Source organism: Myotis yumanensis, unplaced genomic scaffold (assembly GCF_028538775.1).
Source record: "Myotis yumanensis isolate MYYU_CA2020_CCGP unplaced genomic scaffold, mMyoYum1.0.hap1 SCAF_2, whole genome shotgun sequence".
In the NCBI taxonomy this organism is placed as follows: domain Eukaryota; kingdom Metazoa; phylum Chordata; class Mammalia; order Chiroptera; family Vespertilionidae; genus Myotis; species Myotis yumanensis.
In genome coordinates, this window is record NW_027223753.1 from 11,410,808 (window position 1) to 11,430,780 (window position 19,973).

Genomic DNA, 19,973 nt, shown 5'->3' on the forward strand with positions numbered 1-19,973 from the left:
TTCCCTTCATGGGGAATGCTGGCAAATCCTAACATTCTTGTCAGTCTTAAAATTGGAGACTTTTCTTGAAAACAACTACCTCCCCTTCATTATTTTAGGCAGGTGAGCATGGGAGGAATGATTGCAATTTACACCGAGCGGTGCATTAGCGGCTTTAAAAACATCTGACTGATCCCAGATTACATGAAACAAAGGCCCGAATACATTGCTTGACGGACCCATAACAGTGTGAGTTTTCTGAAATTACAGCTTTGGGAAGAAACTAAAACTGCAAGTGAACCTCAGAGCCACAGCAGTACACTCAGCACAGACCAACTCTTACAAGAATGAGAGAATTCTGCAAATCCAGTTTAAAAAAAAACCCACACACCACACCTGTCATTCCCAGGGAAAATAGAAGAAAAACAACAATGATTAAAGGAAAACATTCAAAAAGTAAGTTATAGGACTGGTCACAGGATCCAGCACAAAACCAGGCCAAATGCTCCTATATACCTCAGTGCAAAACAAGGACCTGAAGCAGACCATTAATCAAAAGTGGCTTCTGAAGCATGTCAATACAGCTTTAATGAGGCGTGCTTTACCAGATCCTAATTCGCTGAAAAGTCATGCTTCATTTCCATTTGAACATTCATCATACTTCATATTTAAAAAAATTAATGAGAACACCGATTCCCCAGGCCATTCTGGATGATGGGAGTCTATTATGGCCTCTTGTTTAGCCTTAGCAGGTAGATGGGGCCCAAGGCTGGCCTCCAGACAACAAGTGAGGGGAAGTCAGTGCCTCTCCAGCAAAAGTGAACTGATACTCCTAAGTGGTCTGGCTCTAAGAAAGGAATGTCTTTCAAGTCTCTAGGTGTTTTTATTTTAATTATGTGAAAAATTTAAAAAATATATATTTTTATTGATTTCAGAGAGGAAGGGAGAGGGAGAGATAAAAAACATCGATGATGAGAGAGAATCATTGATCGGCTGCCTTCTGCACGCCCCACACTGGGGATGGAGCCAGCAACCCGGGCATGTGCCCTGACCAGGAATTGAACCATGACCTCCTGGTTCATAGGTCGATGCTTAAGCACTGAGCCACACAATGGCCGGGCATTTTAATTATGTGAATTTTAAATTATTCTCCACAATACATCTTTTTTAATACTTTAGCTTACTAATGAATTAAATTATTTAACAGTTTTCCCCAAACAGGTAAGACTTGACACACCAGGAAAACATACCATATTTAACCTGTCGCTAAGTGTAAGTGATCAGACCCAAAGTACCCAGCAGAGTTACCCCAGCAGGAGAAATCGGGATTCCTGTTGCTGCTCAGCCACACCACCACCCTGGCTTCTTCCTCAGAGTCTAAATCACCCAAAAAAGATGAAGTGGTCATATATACATTACGGAGAGTCAAGGAAATGGTAACACAAATAAAAGTACCCAGCTCGTTCCCACAACCTACACCTGCCTCCATCCCCTTTCCAGCCACATTCTACTGAAGACAAAGTTAAATGTAGAAAGGCAGTGGCTGCATACAACATCATGTATCAGGGATAGACACAGTGTGGCACTTCAACCTGGCTTCGAGCCTCCTCCTGCAAACTCAACCTCAGGGCTGATCTCTCCCACCCAGTATTTGGCAAAGGTGAAAGATGGCTCCTTCATTCACCATCAATGCTGCAATTTCCTGTTGAGCCCAAGTACAAGTGGCACATGCAGCAAGGGAACCAGCCGACCAGGTTTCCATAAAAGCAGCAACGTGCACATCTCTGAAATGAAGGATGACGAGGGAATCACAGAGAAAATACACAGCTGCAGTAAAACACTTCGGTAGCCATAAGAACTAAATAGCCTGTTAAACACCAAGAAGAGTCTACTGAGAAAATTTTGCTCATCATCCATCCTATGTTTGGTTTATTTCTAAAACACAGTCATAACTAAATTGGCAAACTAAACTTAAACTCCGCTAAGCACACTTTCATGCTGAGTTTAAAAGAAAAAGAAGCCTCTGTAGCCGACCAAATTAGGGATCTGATCTTACCTTCAACCTCTGCCCACCTCTTCCACATATGATTCACCAAAACCCTCCAACCGAGAAAAAGGCAGACATACAACACTTCTAGACTACATCTGGTAATACTGCCTTATAGGACTGTTGAGATTTAAACACAGGCACACAGGTAAACTGCTTAGCACAAGTGTTGCTACAAAGCTCGGTAAGGGGGCTGGTGGTGACAATTAGCACCACATCAAATTAAAACCCTCCTTCTGACTTTCAAGGACACCTCCTACCTATCCAACTTTATATTTCATTATTTCCCAACAAAGACTGTTTTCTCTGACCCCTGTCCCCACAACTCACATTTCCTAGACACATGCCCAAATTCTACACAAAATCAGATCTAACCAATCCAATGTTCGGCCGATGTTTAAAAACCAGGATATATTACATGTAACTCCAAATGTACGGCTCCTCCAGAAAAATCTGAAAACAAGCAACAGACACCATATTCCCACAGGGCACCACGTGCCTGGAGCAGAGGGGCCACTGCTCTCAGATGGAGCCTGCCAGCCAGACCCCTTGTCTACACGAAGTCCACTTCAGTGTTTTATGTCACCTCCCTGGCTCTTGGTTTGTGATCCCCGATTCTGAACATATAGAAGGTTTACCTGCATCACATTCAACCTTCTTTCTTTAATACTCATCTAAAGAATGTACTTGTCCAACAGGACCCATCATATTTTCCATTTTCCTCTCCACCGCCATCACAAGCACCTATATAGCTGGCTTTCTTGTCTGTATCATTTACCTCAAGAAACCTCCTTCTTCCCACTTCCTGAATTACTACACACAAAAGATAGCAAGTTCACGTGCTATCTTCAATAGGCTCCGCTCTGTCTCATACAGCTGCCTCTAAACTGGGAGTCTGCGTCCCTATAAACATAAAATAGCTTCACTCTGGACCTTCCAGACCACTGTGAAGAGTTTGACTGGTGAATGACATGCGTCTCCTGCAATTCACATTTTTTCCCTAGTAAAACTATTCTGGAATTCATGCAATGAAATTAAATATATCATTACAGCACATGAACAAGTTTTCAAACCTCACCAACGAGCCAGGATTGGCAGCTGATAATTATATTCAAGAAGACATGGGACAGAGGAAAAGAACAGAGGACTGGGATTCAGGGCTCAGGTTCCAAGGCTAGAACTCACTGGCCAAATGATGCAGTAACTCAGTTGGCCTCTAGGGGCCTGATTTTATTTTATTTTACCTTTTTGAATATTTCCCATAGCTTCACAGATATTTTTTAATACTTTTGAGCATTTCAAAAAATATTATGGTGACAGTTCATCTGAGGCATCATTTTAAGATCGATGATTTTGAACCTCAAAAAAAATTAAATATTAAAAAAACAGATGTGATGAACTCTCTTCAAAAACTGACTTTTGTGTTTTATGCCGTTTCAAACTAGAAGTGAAGCCACCCAAGCATTCCCCAGGGTAGATTTTCATGCTGCTTGGGCGTGGGAACTTCCACTGTGGCAGAGACACTACTAAAGCCTGACACTACCCACTGCTGACTGCTCGCTGCATGTGTGGCCACCTCTTCTCCGTGCCTAAAGGTGAGCTTCTAGAAACTGAAAACAAGCCAGTGGGGGGAGGAGACAGGTTGTAATCAACTTCAGAACTCCAGCCTTGGGCTTATTAACACGGGGGAGGGTGCTGAATGAAGACAACCCTATGAAACCCATCTTATCTGTCTGGAGGCACGTCATGGTGGTGTCTGGCTGGAGGGACAGGTTTCTTGTGTGTTTTGAATTCTGCATGGGAAAAGGTACTCAAAAGCGACCAATTATGAGCCCTAGCCCCAGATGAAGCCACATGAACAAGGCACGTACCAGGTCGATCAGGTCGCTGAGGTTTTTCTCAATTTGCTGTGGAGGCAGGCGCCTCATTAAGTCCAAGGCACAGTCCAGCTGCTGATCACTCTGTGAAAAAAGAAATAAAAGTGTCTAAGTCGTTTGCCAACAGAAACACCAAAAACCCTCTTTTAACAACATTTTAGCAGTTTCAGCTTGCTCAGGGTATGCTAAGACCAAGCAGGCCTGCAGTGGGCCCTCGGTCCCGTCTCCTGGAGGGACACTGCTAGTCCCTCTTTGATAGCAGTGTCTGTCTCAAGTGGAGGCGTCCAAAAGACAAGCAAAGAAGTGGGAAGCAGGCCAGAGAGTTCAGAAAGTGACCCTGTTCTACCCACGTCAAAGTGTCATTGGCTTTTCAGCAGACCATGGGAGATGCAGATGTATTAACTCCCGATGGGTTCTGCAGTCAGCATGCTCGAATAGCAGATTAAGCTCTATCCTTCGCTATAACCTGGATTTAAACAGGTAACATGAGGTAGCACCACCGGGTCAGGTTCCTTGATGAGCTCCAAGCCAGGGAGAAAGCCAGGCAAAGAACAAGCAGCAAAATGCACACAAAGGTTCAGTGCTTCAGTCATTCACTAAAGCTTGGGACATCTTCCCTGGTGCCAGGCCCTTGCAAGACAGACAAAGACCTGAACCAAACCACTTACAGCCAAGAGGTCACACTAGCTGGCCAAGTGGCCACAAGGCAATACACTGGCGTCACTGCTGCGCAGGGGGCCTGGGAGGATAAAGACTGCTCTCATTTACCGAGCACCTTCTTTCAGCCCTGTGTGCTTCACAGAACCCTCTTCATTTAATTTCATGATGCAAATATTTACTGAGAGCCACCCTGTGCCAGTGACCACAAATATGTAGTGAATGGTGAAGGAAGAAGGAACAATTAAGTGGGGGCAAGACTGGTAAAGTGCAAAGTAAATTCAGTGCAGAGTGGGCTGTAACAAGAAGGCCAGACCTCAGGAGGACCAACAAGAAATAAGGTGAGAAAGGTGGGCCAGGTAAAATGGTCAAGACTCTGAGGAGTACACAGAAGGCAGACGGAGCCCCCAACACTACCGGTCAGAAGCACTATCTGATCTGTATCCTGATTCTGCTCTGGTCAGGCAAATCTCAGGATTTTTTTAAAGCCCTAAATCAAGAAGCTAAGGAATCTTCATAAAATATACAAAGTAATCCTGGAAATGCCATGTTTGGCTATAATGAAATACAACCTTTGACTATGACCATCTACACTCCTGATATATAATTTTAAACAGGCTCAGGGACAAGGATCTACTTTATATTCACCAAAGACATAATACATTAAGTTAACTGGAAGCAATTTCATTTTCAGGTAACTAATATGGCATATACAGCAGTCTATTTTAAAAGGGGGGGAGGGACTCATCCCCTGCTCAAGATGGTTATCAGTGACAATTTATTCTGGGACCCACAACACACTGGCTACCTGCAAAGAAACACACACAAACACACACACACACACACACACACACACCAGAAATTTTGTAGCACTTGTTTTGCTTAACGAAACATTGTAGCAACCATGAATTTCCTACTTGTGCCATGCCTTCTATGCTAGCCAAGGCCACGGTGACATGCGTATGGCTTGCTGGCATGGGAAGACATTTTAACACCATTTCTAAGGTCGAGAACACAGACCAGCTGATTTGACACTAGTGAGACATATTCCATTCCCAACTCTGCCATTCATTAACTTATAGCCTCGGGCAGAGTTGTTAGTCTCTACAAGCCTCTATTCATAAAATAGAAAGCATACACTTCATAGGGTTCTTGCAATGATTTAGTTAATACCTGTGAACTGTTTAATTCATAGCAGTATGTTTCTGTATGTATGCAAATACATGTCTTAAATGTTTTAAAATAAAAAATATTTTATAACACTCGCCTCAGTCAACCCAACCCCGAAGCCTTTCCTACTGCTCTAAATTGGAGGTAGGTGTTCAAACCCATAGTTGTGCAAGAATAGAAAACCTTAAATCATTCAAGTAGGCTAGTTAAAAAGTATAAACTAATGAGCTAAAGACCTCACCAAAGAAGATATACAGGCAAATATACATGAAATAATGCTTAACATCATAGAAATGCAAATTAACAATGAGATACCATTAAACACTTGTAGGAAGAGCCAAAATCCAGAATGCTGACACGAAATGCTGACATCAAATACTGACAAGACTGTGGAGCAACAGGAACCCTCATTCCCTGCTGGTGGGAATGCAAATGATACAGCCACTTTCAAAGACAGTTTGGTGGTTTCTTACAGAACTAATAGATTCTTACTATACAATTCAACAGCACTCTTTGGTTTGTACCCAAAAAAGAAATGAGCTGCCATTAATGTCAATAATATTATAGTAACTATTTATGGTGCCAGGTGGGTACTGGAAATATCAGGGGGAACACTCTGTAAAGTGTTTGATTGTGTAACTATTATGCTGTAAACCTGACATTAACACAAAATAATACTGAATGCAAACTGTAATTGAAAGTAAAATTTAAAAATAAGAAAAAAGCAATGAGCTATCAAGCCATGAAAAAAACTTAAATGTAAATTACTAAGTGAAATATTAATATATCAATCTTTTTTTTTAAAAATATATTTTATTGATTTTTTACAGAGAGGAAGGGAGAGAGATAGAGAGTCAGAAACATCAATGAGAGAGAAACATCGACCAGCTGCCTCCTGCACATCTCCTACTGGGGATGTGCCCGCAACCCAGGTACATGCCCTTGACCGGAATCGAACCTGGGTCCTTTCAGTCCGCAGGCCGATGCTCTATCCACTGAGCCAAACCGGTTTCGGCTAATATATCAATCTTAAAAGGGTTCATAGTGTGGGATTCCAACCATATAACATTCTGGAATAGACAAAACTATAAAAACAGTAAGAAGATCAGTGGTTGCCAAGGGTTGGAGGAGAAGCAGGGATAAATAGGCAGAACACAGTCAGTTTTCAGGGCAGTGAAACCACTCTGTATGACACTATAAATGGTGGATATGTGTCATTAGAAATTTGTCCAAACCCACAGGGGAGGCTATGCATGTGTGAGGACATGGTTTATACGGGCAGCCTCTGTACCTTCTTGCTGTGAACCTAAAACTTTTTTGAAAGGTGTAAACGAGTGTTTTTTTACGGGGGCTGATTTTGCCCTTGCCACAAGCTCTCACTGACATGTGGCAATGTTTAAAGACCATTTTGATTGTCATTACTGGGAGAGGGGAAGCTACTGGCATCTCATGGGTAGGGACTAGGGATGTTTCTAAATACCCTACAATGCACAGGAAAGATGCCAACAACCTGGCCCAATATGTAAGTAGAGTCAAGTTTGAGAAACCTTGGTTTAAAACAATCAAAGCTAAGGCCACAGAAAAATTGGACATACAATTCTAATTCGCAGACCATTTACAACTCCTAAAAACATCTGGTCTTTGGAAATATTCTGAACTTGGATATTAACAATCTTCCTGAGAACTAAAATAGAAATTTAGACAAAGTAAGCCTAGCTACACTGAAGCTTAAATCCAGAACACACTGGGATTTAGAAGGGATCAACTAGAAGGTGAGCAGTGCATTACCTAGGAAAAGAAAAGCTGTAACTTGGCCAGAGAAGATCAACAGGAAAAGACATTGCTTTAACCCTCCACAGAGCCCGTTCAGACCGCCAAGCTCAATATGCTGATGGCAGCCTCACCCCACATGCCAGCGCTCGTAAAGGCTTCCTTCCAGACAGCCCTCTGTACCTAGCTGAAAGCTGCAAAGTGGTTTAACTCCTATTTTGCATTAATCCCAATTAATCTTAATTGGCAATATTTCACTACAAATTTCTAAGGTTAAGGATATCTAATTTTCATTAAATTAGTAAATGACTAAAAGCTTCCCATAAGGCAAGCAACATGGGAAAACTTAATGACAGCTTGTAAAAAGTTAAAATTAGAGTTAACTGGAACCCTTTGTGTGGGAGTCATCCCAAATCCTGAGGGGTCCAAACAGGAAATGGCACAAGAGAATGAGGAAAACATGGATGATCTAAGGTCCATGCATCAACACGAGTGACCCCAGAAATAGACTGATGGTGGGAGTGAGGAAGCAAGCTAGGATGCTGCCACTTTTATAAAGCTCAAAAACAAGACATACTGAACTAGAATTTAGATATAAACACACACGTGTGTGTATGTGTGTATTTTAAACGACTATAGCAAGGCTTTTTTTCCTTATTAGCTAAGACAAGGGAATGATAAATATAAAGTTCAGAAGAGTAAGAAAAGTAGTTTTAAGAGGAAAAGGCACTAGGGGAAAATAAAATTTGATATTCATGTAGATCTTGCATAAAATGCTGGATTTGAGCGTTTCATATCATGAGGCTAAGTCTTACATATATGTTATGTTCCTTTATGGTTATTAGCTAAAAAAATGCTTAAGTTGATTTTTGTGTATGACATAAGACTGGGGTCCAGTTTCATTCTTCTGCACATGGCTGTCCAATTTTCCAAACACCATTTATTGATGAGACCATCCTTTCTCCATTGTGCATTCTTGGCTCCTTTGTCGTAAATTAATTGACCACATATGAATGGTTTATTTCTAGGCTCTCTGTTTCATTTTCATTGTTTTACTTCACTAAATATTTTTTCCAAGATAACTAAAAAATAAAAACACAGAGAAAGATAAATATCACATGATCTCACTCATTTATGGAATATAATGAACAACATAAACTGATGAACAAAAACAGATCCAGAGAAAGAGAAGCATCGATCAGACCGTCAAACCTCAGAGGGAAGGTAGGGGAGAGTGGGGGTAAGGGGGAAGAGATCAACCAAAGGACTTGTATGCATGCATATAAGCCTAACCAATGGACACAGACAACAGGGGGGTGAGGGCATGAGCGGGGGGGGGGGGGGGGGGGGGGGGGGGGGGGTGTCAGGGGGTAATGGGGGGATAAGGACACATATGTAATACCTTAATCAATAAAGAAATTTAAAAATAAAAAATAAAAACAAGAACAGACAAAGACAGAAATGGGATTCATAAGCTAAGTCCAAGGTCTACCCTGTCACTTGATGTCTGTGAGACAACCCTGTGGCCTAGGATTTGGGCTGGACAGCCGCTAGAGTCCTTCTGGATGGGTCCTATATCCTATAGCAAGTGCAGATGCACCCACAGCGTCCCACCTGTCCTGCCCTTCAATAGCCCCCTGAAGGCCTGCAACTAGGTTTCAATTCAACAACCATGCCTTGAGTGCCAAGCCCTGTGAGTCAGGCCCTGAACTAGGCCCAGTGAAGGAAACCTAGTTCCAACCCTCACGGAACCACCCACAAAATAGCAAAGAATCAGAAGGCTGTGTGGCGTGTACAAGAATGGGACACAGAAGGTGTAGAGACGAGGCATAGTCCATAGTACACTGATTTGGGCTTCTTCATGAGTCCATTTTCCCCTGGGATTCCCCACCCTGGTTACTTCTAACCTTTTACTTCCTACTCATTTTGTATCCTGTCATCCTGTGACTAAGGGCTCTGCAAGGGATGGCTCCTTCAAAATCCTCCCTGACCCTGGACACCTCCTTCAGAAAACGAACTTTACCAGTTCCACCTTCACTGGTGGTGTTTTCCAGGTTGAAAGGTAAATAGTAAAAGAATGGGAATCTTGCATGATACCACTACACCAGCGGCGCCACTTAAATAGTAAAAGAATGACCATTTCACTTCACTCTGGAATCCTCTGCCCGTTCAATTAGTCATTATTTGAGTGTTTCCTAGGTGACAAACACTGTTTGGGATGTTGAATGGTGAGCATAACAAAGTTGCTGTCTTCAGGAACTGATGGTGTAGTCGAGATTCATATGGCAAAGAAAAATAAAAAATAAAATACAAAATGAGTCCTCGTTGGGATGTCAAAGAATAAGGAGGGACAGTTTCCCCACTGTAAATTGTGCTGCTATGAACATAGGGCTGCATACATTCTTTTTGATTGGTGTTTTGGGTTTCTTAGGATATGTTCCTAGAAGTGGGATCACTGGGTCAAATCGCAGTTCCATTTTTAATTTTCTGAGGAAACTCCATGAATGTGCTTTTTAAAAACAGTGCTTGTAATTTCAAGGACAAGCAGTAACTCCGACTGCTCGGGTTTCCGAGCAGAAGTCCTGCTTGGCCTGCTCTAGTGACTGGTTGTGGCACATCTGTACTTAACAGCATCTGTCTACACATAAACAACCAACCAAAGCTTCGGGGCCTTTACAGTTTGTTCTCAAGTTCATTGGGACCTTTACTGGTTTACATTCCCTAGAGGCTCAGCAAATACTTCACAGACAGCACAAAGGTAAACTTTGCTGGAGCCCAGGCTGATTTATCACAAATTTATGGGGTCTAACTTAGCATGGTTTGCCTTGTATAATCTGTGACCCAACAAGCAACTTTGTTTAAAAGTTGAATCTGCTCTCTGCCATGTGGCTGAGGAACAATTTGTGCTGGGGGCTATTTGGAGCAAGTTTCACTGGCCAGCCCAGACAACCATTCATCTGTTGGTCACTCTGGAAAACTGTAGTTTGTGCTAATAAAAAGAAGGTGTTCCTTCCACTGAATGCCCTCTGATTGCATCTTCTGGGAGGGACGCAGTGATGACAGCCGCACACAGAGGGAGATGGCTCAGCAAGCACAAACACAAGCATTCCCTTCTGGTGACTTTCTGTTCCCATGGGAAAACCCAATACCCTCTATCCAGTGAATCAAAGCCACAGTGAAAGACCATGTGTCAGGTCAAGTCTCCTTTAACCTTCTGGAGTCTACTGTAAATCACCATGGCTGGGCAAATGTCATCTTTCAAAAATTGAGGTGAAAACCACTCAACATTAAATTAACCATTTTACAGTACACAATGCGGTGGCTGAGTCAATGTCACTTTGGTCACCATGAAAATGTATTCACTTTACAAGTCACTGCTTTACAAAATATTCTGCCAGGATCAAGAAATTTTGATCTGGATGGACGTTTCAAGTTCACCCAAACCTTGAAGCCTCATTCCTCATTTTACAGATGAATGAGGTTCAGAGAAAGTTGTGCAAGGTCATGTAGTCCGTGGCAAAATTAACACTTGAACCCTATCTTCATGTTGAGAGGTTTCTACTATACCTCATGCTATCTTTCCACTTGATGCGGGCACTGAGCAACAGTGTGAGTGTCGGGGTAGGCACTGGGGACACAGAGCTGAACTGTTCAGACATGGTCCCAGCCTTCCAGGGGCTCGTGACCTCGGGAAGAAGGCAGCAGAAGATAACAGCAGGAAAGAAGGACGATGCCAACATAGTCTACACTCAGAACGACTGACATGCCAGCTATTCCATTATCACCGAGGAGCTGAGAACTCCTCCCAGTGACTTTCCAGATCATGCATCCTGGGACATGGCCCTGTGTCTGCTTCTTAAACCTTTCTGCTTGTCAGGCTGTCAGCTACACTCATCTAATATGTTGCTTCTAATCTACTATGAGTTCTGAAATTAGAAAACTATTCTTTAAAAAAAGAAAGGACTTTGTGAGAAGGAATAAGTTGTAGGTTCCTAACATAACTTGGGGACCAGCATCACAGCCCCACATTTGTCAGCACCCTGATAGAGTGTGAAGGTGGTGTGTATGTGTGTGTGTGTGTGTGTGTGTGTGTGTGTGTGTACGCACGTTTATTCAAGGTTAAGGGCGCACAGCTTTCATCCCTTTCTCAAAGTCTAAGACTCAAAAGGCACAGATGTGATCTAATCATAAAAATTCTTATTCTCCCACTCACCCTGCAGGGTGGGACTAAGCAAGTCACCACTTAATCCCTTGGAGCCTCTGTTTTTAAAACTTTAAAACACAGGCCTAACAACACTCTCCACCTTGCTGGGCCACTGAGAATGAGGTAATGCGTCTGGCACGGTGTCTGACCCGAAAGGGGTCCCTCCAGTCCAACCGCCATAAATGGCAGGACTCTCCCTGAGTGAAAAGCATATGGCTTATCTGCTAGGCTGTTCACATAAACGATGCTGGGTGCTCAAGGGCCCTTTCCTCCCTGATATTTTGCTCATTTGACGCAGGTTTTCCATTTAGGCTGCCAGGAGTCTCTAGAAAGGTAGGCGGGGTGTTATTTCAGTTTCCAAGTCATTAAGCACCAACAAAGAAGGGCAGACTTCCACAACTCTCACCCCACACCGTGCCCTGCCCTGTTCACGAGGGAGTGCATGGGACTAATGGAGCCCCTACAGCCAAAAGGAGAGGAAGGGAGAGAAGCTTCTGGGCAGAAAAGAGTAAGAGCTGACCAAGTTCTTCCCTTTGTTTCTGTTCTGTTCTATTCTGTTCTCTCCTTGTTCAGCTTTCTTTCAGAAGCCCTCTGACCCATCTCTCCAGGCCAGGATGGCACCAAGAAATACTTCCACCCGTTCACCTTCTCCCTATTTACTGGTGTTCCCAAGCCCATCTGAGGCCATCAAAACCAGACAAATGGGACTGCCCTAGCAGAGTCCCCACACTACCGCAACACCCCACCCAGCAATGAGAATTTCCAACCGCCTCTTTCCCTGGTGTATTTATCCGGGAGCAAAACTTAGCAACCTACATACAGGCTCTGTGTGGAGTACTACAACAGCCATCAACTGATTTTTCCCTTACACATCCCTTCAGGGAGTGAAAGACCCAAAATGAATCACGCTCAGGAGGTGTAGTGTGGGTTAGAAAAAGGATAGCAAATTCAACGTTTATGGCCCACAAATCTCTGCAGAACACAGAGCAGTTTCTCTGTGTTCCGGGATCAAAGTTTACCTGGTAAACTGGGTGGAACGGCAAACATTCTTGCAAGGGGTTAGCAATCAGGGTATGAAGGAGACACAACTGTGCGAGCAAAGCAGCGTCACTGTGCAGCAAGGGGAGGCAGCATGAAGCACTGGCGTTAGCTGGTGCTCCTCTGCTTCCCCTACAAGCAGGTGCCCGTTTCCTCCTGCATCCTCCACCCTTGTCCACCTCACTGATACCTCAGAAAGCGTGCTGACCCCTGTCCCAAGCCTTGAAACCTGGTTCCCTATCAGCATTCAGCCTACAAGCAACTTCTGCTGCTTTTTATGATTCTGCCATGCAGAGCAGAGGGGATGACTGCGCAAGGAAACACCCAGGTCAGATGACAACTGACAAATCCATTGCTCCGGATGCTGCCTGCCAGATTTCTCACGCACTGTTCTTGGCTCTGCTAAGGAGCCAGCTGGGAGAGTGAGCATTTTATCTTGGGTGTGCCTCCCTCTACCTCTCCAGAATCACAGAACCATAGAAATGTTCAGCTAAAGGGGACTTTAGAAACCATCTAAACAGCAATTTCTTTTTTTGTTGTTATTAATCCTCACCAGAGGAAATTTTTCCATTGATTTTTAGAGAGTGGAAGGGAGGGGAGAGACAGAGAAAGAGAAACATCTAAGTGAGAGAGACACATCGATTGGTTGCTTCCTGCCCGTGCCCCAACCAGGCCAGGAATCGAGCCTGCAACCGAGGTACATGCCCTTGACCAGAATCAAACCCGGGACCCTTCAGTTTGTAGGCTAATGCTCTAACCACTGAGCCAAACTGACTAGGGCAGCAGCAACTTCTTTTTAAAATAAAGAAAACCAAGACCCGGACTTATCCATCACTAAGACTTACATCACTAAATAGCAAATGAATCAGGACCAGAAAACAAATTTCTTGATTATGTAATCATAAGTCAAAAATTTAAGAATATAGCTACACTATGTTAAAGAATACTTATATCTCATCTATATAATTTTATTTTCCAAATTAATTGTTTTTATCAAGAATACTAAGTGTCCAAAATGCAAACAAATTCTGAAAGGAGACGTAAAGAAACTAACAGCTGCTAAGGGCATACCATAAACCAGACAGGCACGGGTGGTTTTGGGAGAGCCTCACAAATAGCTCCATGAGATGGGCACTATTATCCCAGTTTACAGATAAGTAAACCACAGCTCAGAAAACTTAAGTGACTTGTCCCAGGTCCTGGGCACTGAATGCCCAGGTCTGCTTCCTGTGACCAAACAGTCCCTACAGAGTGTTAAACAACCCAACCTAACATCAAATTAATTTCAATTGACTTCTGGAGAACAACTTGCTAGTTCACAAAATCAGAAAGGGGCAGTGAGCATCTTCCCCCAGGCTGGGCAAATTATGATCAACTCTATCAACTCCCAAATTCTGACATCACCTGTCACCATGAATTACAGACTCTATTCTCACAAACACTCCCAGTGACGGGTGGATTTCTCAAAAACACTGAAGCCTTTTTAGACATTTCTCTGGTTGACGGCTTCCCGGACCCCTTCAGATGACCCGCAAGGCGCCATTACCTATGGTCTGGTCATTAATGTTTCACAGATGTCTACAGCTGCTGCCTCTGCATGATCCCGGCTGGTTTCATGTAACAAGTGACTAACGCCTCCACTTTGTCAACTGGTAGTCAGACACATTACTAAGGGCAATTCCAAGACATCGTCAATGGATGCCATACATGCTGTCCATGTCTGCCTCGATGGCACAACAAGAAATTCAAGACGCCTTTCTCGAAAGTCAAAGAACATGAAAGCAGACTGTCCCCGTATTCCGAAGTCAAAAAAAATACACAGTTTGGAAAAAACATCATCTACATGTTCATTGACAACAGCTAAGAAAAGTAAATTCCCTTTTTCCTAACAGAAGCCAATTCACATAAACCTTCCCCAAAACTGATTTATAAGGTGGCCTGGATGAAATCTGTAACGTTTGGCCACAGGTTAACACCAATCACACCCTGCACATGGCTTCCAAAGGTGTGGGGGAGACCGTGGATCCCACCTGCAAACAGTGCAAATGGATGAGTCTTGGTGGGAAAGCAGCAACATTTAAAGGCTCCATCCATCCAAGTATTTCATCTAGAAGGCGGGCAGTGCTGTCTGTGGCTTATGTCCAAAGGGAGGCTTGAGGAAAAGAACACAATGTTTATGCATCAAGCAGAGCATCTGGGCCATTTCTTTCCTCGGGTCCTGAGCTCCTATTTCAGATGCCTATGAAGGGGGAAGATTCCCCCAGCCTCTGCTTGCCCCTTCCAGCTCAATGGCTACTGCGTATGGTGGTACCACACTCCACAGTTACCATGGGCACACATAGATACAACAGACTCCTGCAACAAGCACTGGCCATCGGGCACCCCCAGATAGAACACCAAAGCCCTAATATCTGATGGCGGCAGAAAGGCACAATGCCACGTTTTACAATCTGTGATAAATTTGTAAATCAAACCAAAGACCTGTCACAAAGACCCCCCACTTCCAGGTGTCAGGACCCACTAGGTAGGGAGATGCCTAAAAATGAGGTCCTTCTATATCAACGACCTAACACAGGCTACCTTGCCAGTCTATGGGTGGTAAAAAACAAAAAATGAACAAACAAACAAAAACACTGGAAGTAGGGTAGTCAAGGATTTAAATCCTCATCTGTCACTTCCTAGCAGTGGAGAGCTCGACAAGTCCTTCACCTGTGAAATGGAAAGAATAATAATACCACCTATCTTGCAGTGTTGTTTTGAGGACAATAGTATAAAATATATGTATGTAAAAACAAAAACACACACACACACACACAAACCAGCATAGTTCCTGAAACGTATTAAATGTTCAAAAAAAATCGGTATGATCACCATGCTCTGACAGAGTAGTAACAAGATTCTAATGTTCCTACATGGGATGAAAACACCTACACTAACGCGGTTACATTCCCTGAAGGCATGCAAGTAATGTAATAGCAATAGCTATTTTACAAGCAATAGCACCACTTCTCCATCAACAGACAAGTTTCCTCAGAGTTAGTGAACATCTCGCCAACAAGACATTTTCTGAAGCTCAAAGCCTTCTTCCCTTCCATCCTATAATGAATGCTGAGTGCTGCGTCTCATGAAAGTTTGTGGCTGAGCAGGGGGCTTAAAGTCCTTCAGTGAGCAAAACGGATCAAAGAAAGGGAAGCAACAAGTTCCAATTCTAAAATATATTTTTGATAAGCACCCCAAACACTGAACAGTACTATTATTACCATCTCTCAAACTACCACCTAAAGCAGGCTGTGCCCAACAAGGCAACTTCCACTGAGTTGTTACTCCACAGCAGGCTCAGACTTAAGGGCTTAAATTGCATTAATATAAATAATAGCTAAAACTTATTAAGGCATCGGTCTAAGAGCTTTATATGCCAATATCTCATTTAATCTTAAACACAATGCTAAGAGGTACTCGTACTCTGTCAGACATGAAGACTGTGACACACTCTGTGTGGCGAGGTTACATGTGCTCTCTGACCCCAAAGCCTACATACCTAACCACTACCCTGTGCTGTCTGGCAGCCAGCCCACTGCTCCCTTTTTTGTCCTCAGAACCACAGCCATCTCTTTGTCTATAAAAGATGGGGAGCTAGTTACTTAGCATCCACTTTGCCCAGGTGACTGGCAGATGAGGGAGTGGTGTGGCACTCTAGTGAAGAATACTGGTTTGAAGGAAGCTCTCTGCATTCAAATCCTGACTCTACCAGTTTCTAGCAGTATGAGCCTGGACAAGTTACTAAACTCTTCTGACCTCAGATTTCCCAATCTATAAAATGAAGGTAACAAGAGCACATACTTCATACTGTTATTTTAAGAACCAAGTGGGGGTAATCCTTACACAGCCCTTAGCACATACCTGGGACATAGTCATGGCTCCATAAATTTTACATGTTAAGTCAACAGAGGAAAGAGGAAAAAAAAGGTAGATATAATCTAGAATTTAAAAATAAAGGCCTCTGGCCTTCTGCCAGCCTCTAGAAAACAGTGCTGGACTTTGTGCATCCACAGCACGGCGGCGACTGTGAGCACCAGGAAGTCCTTGGGGCCTGCAGAGCCTGATGGCATGACTGCTTGATCAAAGGAGGTCTAGCTGAGGCTCCGTGATCTGGGCTGGGCCTGTTTCAGCACATACCTCTACAAAGCAGAACTCCAAGGATGGTGTATAAGACAATTCTTTACAAATACGAATGCTCGATTTCTCAGAATAGTGTTTTCCTGTTCCAGGGCAGATAAAACTGTTTCTCATCCAGGCATATAAATTCTCTAATGACTCATTAAAAGCAGAGTCCTGTAATGTGGGACCTTAAGTTAGTCAGGTCTTCCAGGCATATCAGAAATGCCACTCGGGCCCTCACAGCTTGCTTCTAGAGCAGGACAGGGAGAAATCTGAGGACACGGTGCTGCCCAACTCAAGGCGGGGGTGTCATTATCCTAATCACGCAGGTTAGTAAGTTCCTCTCCTACATTACTGCCAAAGCCATGCAGTATGCAACTGAGCCCAAGGAGACACACTTCCCTAAAGATGTTTTTGAGTGGGATGCTGCAAATTTCCAATAAAGGAAATAAAAAGTAACATCAATTCTTTCCTGTCTCTTGGTCGCGTGATTAAATACAGAATGCAAAATCAGCCAGCCTGAGAAGCTGTGTGCCTTCTGCACGGTCTGAAAGACTTGATATGATATGGAACGGAAAATCTCTACCACTGGGAAAGTGATCAGGAACAAAACACAATGGGCAGTGGAACTTGTTCCCGATACTGTCACAGCAAGACACCATTCTAGCATTCCAAAACCAGCAATGCATTCTCCCCATATTCCCACCAGCCCGGGGAGAGGGAGTAAGCTGTTTACCAGGGACCTCAGCAGAGCCAGCCTCAAAACTCACCAGTGGGAGAGCTTCATGACACAAAGAGAAAACATCTTTGCTGTAGTTTGCCAATTTTCTTATACTGAGCTCATAAGTTCCATGACCAAAACGAATGAGAGGCACCACAGGAGAGCTTGGAAAAGCAGAGGGGGCTGTTTTGCTAGGGCAAGTTCCTCTAACATGAAGGTAGAAATCAATTCACTTTCCCCTTCTAACCCTTGAGTCCCAGGAGAACGCCAATGTTTGGATGGCCTACGAATGCTCAGCTTTCCGGCAGTGCCCCAGACAGGGAATCCATCCATCCAAGTATTGTTCTTACCTCCCACCTCCTCCTACGTCAGGGAGGGGACCGGGCACATGGTTCCGAGGTCACGCTCCTCACTTAAAGGATCGTGGGAATGCTTACGGAAACACTGTGACAGCCCTGCCAGCTGGAACTGCTGCTGAGGCTGGAGAGCCGAGGAGAGCAGATGAGATGCAGGAGGAACGGAGCGCAGGGAGGCAGATGTTACACGTTATCATAAAACAAGCAAAAACGATCGAGTTGTCCGCTTTAAATGTGTGCTGCTTACTGTACTTCGATTATACCACAATAAAGTTAGAGAGGAGAGAAAAGGAGAGCTGGCCGGTCGCCTGCGACCTCAGAAGTGCACTGCTGGCCTGCAGCTCTGGAAAGCAGGTTTTAATGAGAAAATTCAATTAGGAAGTCAACTTAAGGAGACCGGAGCATGCTGACTGGGAAGAGGAGGCTTTCCCAAGTGTCTGCGTGCCGAGCGGCACACCAAGGTACTCGGAAAAATGACCACTGAAGCTTCCCACGGCTCTCAGGCCACAGGACTCAACCGAGCCGACACATGGGACTGGAACTGGAACCCAGATCTGTTCTCCCTTTCCCAGCTTCCTTTGCTATTGCACTGGTGACACTCTGCGTAAGAGAAACCTGCTGCCGAAGGACTAGGATTCCAGCTCTCCAACACATCAAGTTGTTCAAAGGAGGTAACAGCACAGACATGTATGTGCCTGGCCATAGAGTGTAATGAATATGTGTTAGAAATAGATACTGGGAGAGATGATGTAGGGACCAGAGGCTGACAGGCCCCCAAAAGCCTCCAAGGTCATCAGCAAGGGTTGGCCGCTCTCTTTTGGTTTTCCTTCCGACCAACAGTGGGCAGCTGGATAAAGTTGGGACATCTTCTGACTGGGGAAAATGGCTTAGCTGATTCTTATAGGAAAATTAAATCCAGAGCAAGGACGCAGGGGTAGGAATCCGTTTCCAATTGATGATGGAAAACAGATTTACTCATCAGCCAGGATTCATTCCTGTAGGACGTAAAAATCAGCGAGTTCCTCACAAGACCACAAAAGTTCAAGGAGGTACAGAGGGTGGTGGCACATCCTGAAGAGATGCTTGTGGGAAAGAAGACTTCTGGCCTTTGGCTAGCCCAGCGGCGAGACAGGGAAGAGCACGTCTTTTGGCAGGTGTTCCAAACACTCCCACACGGAAAGGTGAGATCAAGTCCAGAACTGCCCCATTCACCTAACTGTTCGACACTGATGGGAACAGAAGTCATGAAACCATCCTAGACAACTGCAACCTCTTTCCCGCACAGCACCACTGCACACATTTCCATTCACATGGGAAATGGTGGTATCAGCTGGTGAAGTGTGAGTTTCTGAAAAACCAAAGAAATTTAGTGACCTCGGAATCCACTCCCCCCTTACAAACTCCCTAAAGCCTTGTGTCTTTTAGCCTCTGCTTGGTCATTACCAGAGGAGGAAAACCCACCAGGTCCCAGGGCACACAGCACTGGCTGTGAGATGTTCGTCCCTATACCTTCAACTTCTACCCACTAATAAGCCTTCTGTCCTCAACAGCCATCCCAAAGATGTGCAAGTTCTTGGCCACCAACATCCCTATAACATCCCTTCAAGTATCGGAAGCAAGCCATCATGTCCTCCCTCACATGACAGTTCACCTCCTGGCTAAACACTCCAAGTTCTGCCCGTGTCCTACCTACGACTCAGTTCTGAGACCCCTCACCAGTAAGTGTTCCTGTGGTCAACGCCACTGACTCAATGGGTGCTTACTAGGCACCACTCATCTTCGAACTTATTCCCGTTAGATTCAGTGCTTGGAGTCTGTTGTTTTGTTTGTTTTTGAGAGAATCGAGTTCCTAACATCTAGTACTTCAGCAGCTTCTCTGGCTGCCATCACATCCTTTGCCCGGGAATAATAAAGCAGGACAGGGCAGAGCACAACCAGGCAGGGGGTTGCTACCAATTTTGCCAACAGCTGAAGTAAAACATACATGTATTACTGA

The 19,973-nt window shown here is 44.1% G+C and overlaps 1 protein-coding gene across 2 annotated transcripts in view; it reads right to left on the reverse strand.

The window, feature by feature from the left end:
* The window catches only part of CAPZB (capping actin protein of muscle Z-line subunit beta), a 128,312-nt gene that overhangs the window by 64,132 nt on the left and 44,207 nt on the right, over positions 1–19,973 (reverse strand). For both annotated transcript variants that reach the window (XM_070404225.1, XM_070404224.1), the window contains exon 2: positions 3,898–3,987. In XM_070404225.1, coding sequence (XP_070260326.1) covers positions 3,898–3,987 — 90 coding nt within the window. The remainder of the gene's footprint in view (positions 1–3,897; positions 3,988–19,973) is intronic.